This window comes from Alosa alosa, chromosome 5 (genome assembly GCF_017589495.1).
Source record: "Alosa alosa isolate M-15738 ecotype Scorff River chromosome 5, AALO_Geno_1.1, whole genome shotgun sequence".
Classification (NCBI taxonomy): Eukaryota; Metazoa; Chordata; class Actinopteri; order Clupeiformes; family Clupeidae; genus Alosa; species Alosa alosa.
Window position 1 is genome coordinate 22,375,446 of NC_063193.1, and position 7,360 is coordinate 22,382,805.

Genomic DNA, 7,360 nt, shown 5'->3' on the forward strand with positions numbered 1-7,360 from the left:
AACACTGTCTTGCTTTGCATATTTCAGAGTTATATGTGCAGAGAATCTCTTTATGGATTTCATGGTGGTCTGAAGTTTGTATTTGCACCATTTAGATAGATAGACTTTATTGATCCCCAAGGGGAAATTCAAGGAAATTTCTTTCTGTTTACTGTGGTTTTGACTGATCAGCTGTTAAACTCAAAAATGTAAATACTTCATGAGCTTGCCAGCAGGTTAGACATTGTGATTGATCGATTGATTTTGAAATCATAGCCCCTGTCCATTCTGTGGTCTAGCTAACATGCCTCTTTGGTACTTTGGAACCAACACAACAATCATGGCTGTGTGCAATCTGCACAGCTGGCACTGATTAAAGTTATTTGATTTATTTTGGAATATATCTGGACAAAATACTGTGCATATCTTGCTTTACATTGCTCTTATATTTTCACTGAGTTACACACACGACACACACACACAGACACTAATACAGCTGGTTTAAGAATATCCAGTCTCCACTGGAGGATTTTATTTTAATATGGCAACTTAAAGCTTCCAATTTTCAGAGATGTTTTGGTGTGTAACACTATGCAATTTTTCATTTTCATGAGCTTCTTCAATATGGGCATGCTTAGTTGTCCCCACAAATGGCCAGAACGATCTTCTCGTAGTCTCCTTTGGTGTCATCCTAGAGTCAGAAGAAAGCATTTCCTCAGTATTGCAAAATCTTTCTTGAACTGTTAGTCCTAGCAGATGTTTAATTTATGCATGTTGCATAATGGCTTACCAAAATGTCCTGATACAGGGTCTTGCCATATTTCTTCTTGTACTCCTCCTTGATCTTTACCAGATCGATCTCAGAGCGGCTCACCATGACTCTGGTCAGGATATTAGTCCTGGTTCCTTTGCCCTTCAAAACCAATACAGGACAAGACATCAGGAACAATGTCAATGAACATTACTGCTTTTGTGACAGTACTGGTTTTACAAAAAGAAAGAACATTTAGAAATTTGATATTACCTTCATAGATTCATAGAGTTTTTCAGCAAAATAGGCAGGTTTGCTTCCAGCACATTTCACTGAAAGTCAAGAATGAACATATAATTATATACATCTTATTATACATATAATATTAAAGATAAGAATGAGTAACATCTGTCAAGATGATTTGTGTACTTTGTGTACATGTGGCAATGGTGTAGCACTCTGGTGCAGCATTTCTGACACAGCCTGTCTCTTACCTACAGCAGTCAGACAGTTCTCTATATCCCCCTTCAACTCCAAGTCAATGGCCTTGGAGACATCCACTTTGCTGTACTTGGAGTACATCTGGAACACTGTAAACACCAGCAGACAACATGTGATGTACAGAACAGCATGTTTTGTGTATTTTCAGTTATAGACCCTTTCAAGAGAGTTCCATTCTCAGCATCATAGTTGGCCCCACAAGGCTTCCTTTTTAACATTCCATATGTTATCTTAATGCAGAGGAAGTAGATTGGGGCCCAAATAGAACGTTCAAGCATTGTTTTTGTTTACCTTGTTGAAAGGGTCAATATGTTTGTTGAGTATGCCATTCACAGCAAAAACAAACAAATATGCTAAAGCTGGGGAGTATGCCAAGTACGTGGTTTAGTGACAAACCTGGCTAAGTTAACTCAGAGTAAGTGGTAAACCTCCTACAACAAGAGCCCTATATGGCATTGTTTTGTTAGGAAAATGAAGCCATACAGCTCATCTATTAGGAGGTTTACCCCTTACTATGAGTACACCTACCCAGTTTTGTCACTAAACCAAGTACTTGGAATACCCCCCTGGAAAGCTACTAAGCAGACTAGAAACTAGAAAAAAAAGAAACAAAGTCTAAATCATACTTTTTCGGAGCTGAGGAGCACTTCTACTGGTGAGGATGTCGATGAACACAGAGCAGTCCGTGCCCTTCCTCTGCTCTCCAGCCTCATAGATCGCCTAAGAAGAGAAGTGGCGGTCAGAGCCAGGAACACACATTCTCTTGGACATGGTGTCTACTACGCAAAACTAAATTAGCACTTGAGGCCAGCTCAATGTGTGGCTCCAATGTGCCATAAATGTGAGAGAATCAAGGAACTGTAAATACTCTGGCGTCGCTGTCAGCTCGGTCATCGTTCACAATGTTGTCCTCAGCCTTGCTGGCCTGAATGCAAGAAAATAAGAGAAGGGTAATTATGGCTATATACACAGCGAAACTTTGACTGCAACAGAATAACAAAAATGGTCAAATGGTGCTCTGGCATGTTTTGTTTTGTTTTCTCTAACCAAATGGCTACCTTGCAAAGAGCAAGAAGGGCCTTCCTGAATTCACCACCTGTGTCGGACTTGATGTCATCCTCCAGTTCCTTTTTGTATTCTATGGCAACAAAACAAAGATAGTTGGTTGTGTTACAAGTATGTGTAGAGACGGGTGCGCACATCCAAAATATGTTGTAACAGGTGCCAGACAAAGACTTTAACTTTAACAGTAATCAGCAATACAAAGCTAGCTCGCTACTCCCTCCCCCTCCCTCCTGTGCAATTGAAACTCTCCTGAACACGCATCTCGTCGGTTATTGGTTGGAACACTTCATTTTGCCTTTGAGTGGTTGGCAACACTTGTTGATAGCAAATGTTTCTGTGTACAGATCTCAGAGCCTACAATAGGCTGCCGAAAGAGGCACGTTTTTTTGACGGCCTGCTTATGGAGCAGGCAGCTAGCGGATCGTTAGGAAAGATTAGATGATATGATAATTTATGTTTGGGCATTTTTTGGGCCTGCAATAGCTGATACAACCTTTAATGTGAATCGCGGATAGGCCTAACCAAACAAAGTAAAGGAGATGATTTGCACCCCCGTTCACCAAATAAAGGACTGGCCTGCCACCACTGCTAAAAAAATATCTAGTAGAGAAAACACGGGTTTATGGGTTTATGTGAGATTCTGAATCACTGTTTAGATCCAGATATCTGATTATAAAGAGGGTGTGCCCAGAGCAGACCTTAAATTGTCAGTAGTCAAATGTGCATTGTTTGGCATTGTTTTACACGTGTCAGTTCATAGTCATGTGGTGGGAACATACAGTATGCACCCAATTGTAAGAGCAGCTAAAATGTTTCTTCACCTGGTTAAACAGCAATGATTTACCTTATGACTGAGTAGACCTACCTTAAGATTGTAGTTTTACTGTGTAATAGAGGCAATCACAAAGAAAATAGGTAGGCTCCCTGCATGACCCATTCCAAATTATTTACTCTGATACAATAAATAGAACACATTGGGCTTGGCCAGAAATTTGGCAATACTACTTTCACACAAGTGATGGCACCCCTAGGCTGTCTGATTTGAGCCAGCAAAATGAAGAATAAGAAAGGAAAAAAATGGCACACCTTCTTTGTAAGCCAATTTGATGTCTCTGATTTCTCTATTGGTCCTGGAGGCTAGGATCTCAATCAGTGTATCTTCATCTGTACCTAGTCCCTGAATAGAGATGGAGAGAAAATGGAACATCAAACAGGGAGCGTTTTAAAGGTAGTGTTCATGAGTCTGGTGAAAGGTTGTTGTTATTTTCTGCTCCTGAAGCATCACGTCAGCTGAAATTGTTTATGGCTCAGTTGGAGCTATTATATTTGAATCCCATTGACAAATCCAGGACTGTGTATGTACACCAGAACACACTCAGCAGAGCTAGAGAATCATGAGGAGCCATTTGCAAATTTGACAAAAATGTGTTGGATTCGAATCAGGGATGGCAGCACAGTGTTCCTTTAGCACTGATGGATACCCGCCCACTCAACAACAGAGTGGCAACAGACAGGCTGGAGTGGTTCCAAGGAGTGGTTGTGAAATGAGCCAAGCCGAGCGTGCAGGAGGAATCTCTGACAGTTCCCCAAACCTCATGCAACAAAGGAACTCAATATGTGAAGCAAACACTCCTATCCAAACAAACAATGAATTGTACAATAAATGCAAACACAAAATGCACCTGACATGCCTCCTGCCCTTTTGGGGAATTTGAGGAATCCCTTGCATCCTCCTCTAAGCATTAATTTTGTTATGTGTATCATTAGCCATGAAGTCAGTTCACCTATAATGGCACCAACAAGGCCTCCTAGACCGAGAGTTGTAGTGACGGCCTCTGCTAAGACAGACATTTTGCGGTCACATTTTTATGCGGTGGACTTCTCTTACAATGTCATCGACCTTGGAGCCCTTGACTACAGTAGGTTTAACATTTCAGCACTTTCATGGAGTGTGGGAATGCTAATCTTAACACAAACACAAATGTACAATTTTCATAAATATAAACACTTATTAACACTCATCTGTCCCATGTACTGTATACCTCACACGCCTACCCAATATATAAAGTCCATCTTGTCAAAGAACTACAGTTGAAAATTAGCCAGCTGGCTAACACTGGCACATAGACAAAGTGATTAAAATGTGTCCTTATAAGCAAATAAATGAACGTTTCTTGGTATTTTATGCCCCCAACGTTGTCTTCATGGCAGTGCTGCCTGGAAGGCACTAGGATTAGGCATGGGTTAAGGTTAGGGTTGGGGTTGGGGTTAGGTTTAGGATTAGGTGCCTTTAAGTCAGCGGTGGCAGTGTTGCCTGGAAGACGACGTTGGGGGCATAAAACACCATCGAGCTCAATGAAATGAAAATAAAAAAAATGAACTCTGACCTTCATGGCAAGTTTGAGCTGTTGGGCGTCGTACTGGGCGGGGGTCCTGAGTAAAGCCAGCACCACATCCTCCAGCTCCCCCTTCAGGGCTGACTTGAGAGCTCCCTCCAGGGGCTAAACACACAGAGCACACAGCCACAGAGACAACAGTGGGGTCACAAGGGAGGCTGGCTGCGGATGATCACATGAGTGGTGTACGTGGTGCGTGCATGCCACATCTATAAATAAAGCTTGCTTGTGGGTATACAAATGAGTGTGTTTGTAATGTGTTTATGCATCTGTACATAAACATTCAAGTGTGTGGGCAGTTTGTGTTTTTGTGTGTGTGTGTGTGTGTGTAAGAGTGAGTGTTACCTTGCCAGCGGCCTTCATGTAAGCAGCTTTGATCTGCTGGCGCTGGGCATTGCTCCGCTTCACCAGCACATCGATGATTGTGGTCTCATCCACACCTGTAGGGCACAGTCCATGATATGGATACAGTACATCCTCAGCTGAGACAAGCCTATGCAGACTCACCCAGGCTCAAAGCTCAGGCATCAGCAAGCGATGCACTAAGGTAAGGTAACTTTATTTATACCCAAGGGTAGATTTGGTTTGCAGTAGAAGAGTGAGTCGGCTGCTTCCACACACACAGACAACACTTAGTATAACAGTGACACGACAGTAAGGTGTGTGAGTTTACATTGGACGTGGGTGCGAAGAGAAGGGAATTTAGTGTACACACACACACACACACACACATGCCAGGGCCTGCACAGGTACTGTATGTGTACAACTAGTAAGGGGTCAATCATTGCTACACTGTCAAAGAGCTTTTTACCATCACACCACTCTAGGAATGTATTGTCATAACAGATTAGGCCCGTTTCAGGAATATCTTTGTATTTGCTTTGCAGTTGACAGTAAAGTTGTTTTGTCTTGCATTGTCTCTGACCTTTGACTTTGATGGCTTTGTCTAAAACACCAGCATCGCCTTCTGCACTGAATTGTGGGTAAGGAGTCACTGTCCCCTTGTATTTCTGTTGGCAACAGCAAATGTGAAGTCAAAGATATTGCACAGGCGACAGAAAAGCATAAATTAAAAAAGAAAACAAAAAGAAATCCTCTTCTGACAAAATGGTTCAGCAAAGGTTACAAAAACACAGCAACGGTGAAGGGTTTGCATGGCGTTTGTTGGGAGGGGAGAGCAGTGGAGAGAACATTCCTCCTCCTCTGAGTCACGCTGCCAAAAAAGTGATTTCCTCTCTTTCTCTGCGAGTCTCTCTCTTCCTCGCTCACCCTTACTCCACCACTCCTCCCACATCTCTCTCATCAAATGAACGCAGACTGCTAGTAACTTTTTCCACTGAAGAAGAAAAAAAACTAAAAATGTTCTGCTCTGATTTAGCCAAAGTTGTGCAAACTTACCAAGTCCTCTGGTGCGCCCAGATAGACCGTCTGCTCAAGGAATTGCTGGATAAATGACATGGTGAAGGATGTGTCTGTACAGGCACAATCAAGAGAAGAGTTTATCACTGTAGGTCTCAAACTAGGCACGAGTAGTCACAGCACTAATGAAAGACAGATTTGGCCACTGTGCCACTGCTAGCCCAAAAATGCCAGTCCCTGATACCTTTACAAATGGTTCACTGATCTGAGCAGTCTATGCGGTTTACTGCATCACTTCTCTACAGTTAAGGTTTAGGAGATATGTACACTGTTGTCAACCACTATTTATTTAATCAGCTATGTAGCCTATTCATGAAATAAGTTTTTTTTAAATCACAGTTCTGCACATGCCAAGACATTCTGACTCACAAATGAACAGACAAATTGGCAGTAAGAAAGAAAAAAAGTGCCACGCCCAAATTCCAAGGGCATTTATGGTGGACACCTTTCCAACAAAATCACGACGGTGTACATAAAATGAGTTTTACGTCGTGAGATGAAATTCTAGCCTGTCTCTGTAAACTATAAACCACAACATACTCTTTCCTTCCGGATTGGTCTATGCTATGACAAAACTTTGTCCAGAGGTACAGAACAACAGACACTAAAGTTTAATTTGTAGGCCTACACCTTTGCATTCCAATTCACGTTTGTAAACAATTTGATGACCGCACATTACCAGGTGTATTAGTAGAGGAAATCACGGCTTACCTACTCACTGCACAGACCTTTTCCTTTCTGAGACTGACAACGGGGCGTAGGGAGGACTGAAAGCCGTGTATTTATACCATTGAAACCCCACCTAGCAACGCCGCGGACGACATGTTCCGCCTTGGCTGGAAGTTTATAGTGGGTTTGGAGGAGGAGGGTGAAGTTTCCACACTGACGCACGGTGAGAGCGCGCATTGCAACCAAGCGGTTGATATAGCTTGACACAACTGAATTACTGGTAGTGCATGTTGATGTTGCAAGAAAGCTTTGGAGACGTTTCATGTAGAATTTTGCAACTTGTGCTTCTCAAACCACCTGTTTTCATTTTTTCCGGCAATCAGTCAGTGAGTGAACATCATCGGTCCGTGTATCATTCGTTCATTTGATATTCAATTGAGAATCAAAATCCGAAACTGATTTTGATATTTATTTGTTCCGATTTCTGTGACCTGGAAGTCTACCCAAGTCATTTTCTTGGTCTAGACCTGTCAGTGCTCAGTGTTGACAATTTAGTGACTTTGTTGCTAGATCTAGCGAC

At 42.2% G+C, this 7,360-nt stretch overlaps 1 protein-coding gene across 1 annotated transcript; it reads right to left on the reverse strand.

Moving 5' to 3' along the window:
- Window positions 1-476: 476 nt before the first annotated feature.
- On the reverse strand, window positions 477-6,961 carry anxa1a (annexin A1a). The gene is made up of 13 exons (XM_048244346.1): window positions 6,823-6,961; window positions 6,091-6,164; window positions 5,618-5,702; window positions 5,038-5,132; window positions 4,684-4,797; window positions 3,383-3,473; window positions 2,290-2,369; window positions 2,100-2,156; window positions 1,858-1,951; window positions 1,225-1,320; window positions 1,004-1,062; window positions 770-892; window positions 477-670 (listed from the first exon to the last, which is right to left on the reverse strand). Exons 2-13 carry the CDS (start codon window positions 6,148-6,150, stop codon window positions 614-616), a joined length of 1,011 nt encoding a protein of 336 aa, XP_048100303.1. The 5' UTR covers window positions 6,151-6,164; window positions 6,823-6,961; the 3' UTR covers window positions 477-613.
- Window positions 6,962-7,360: the final 399 nt, after the last annotated feature.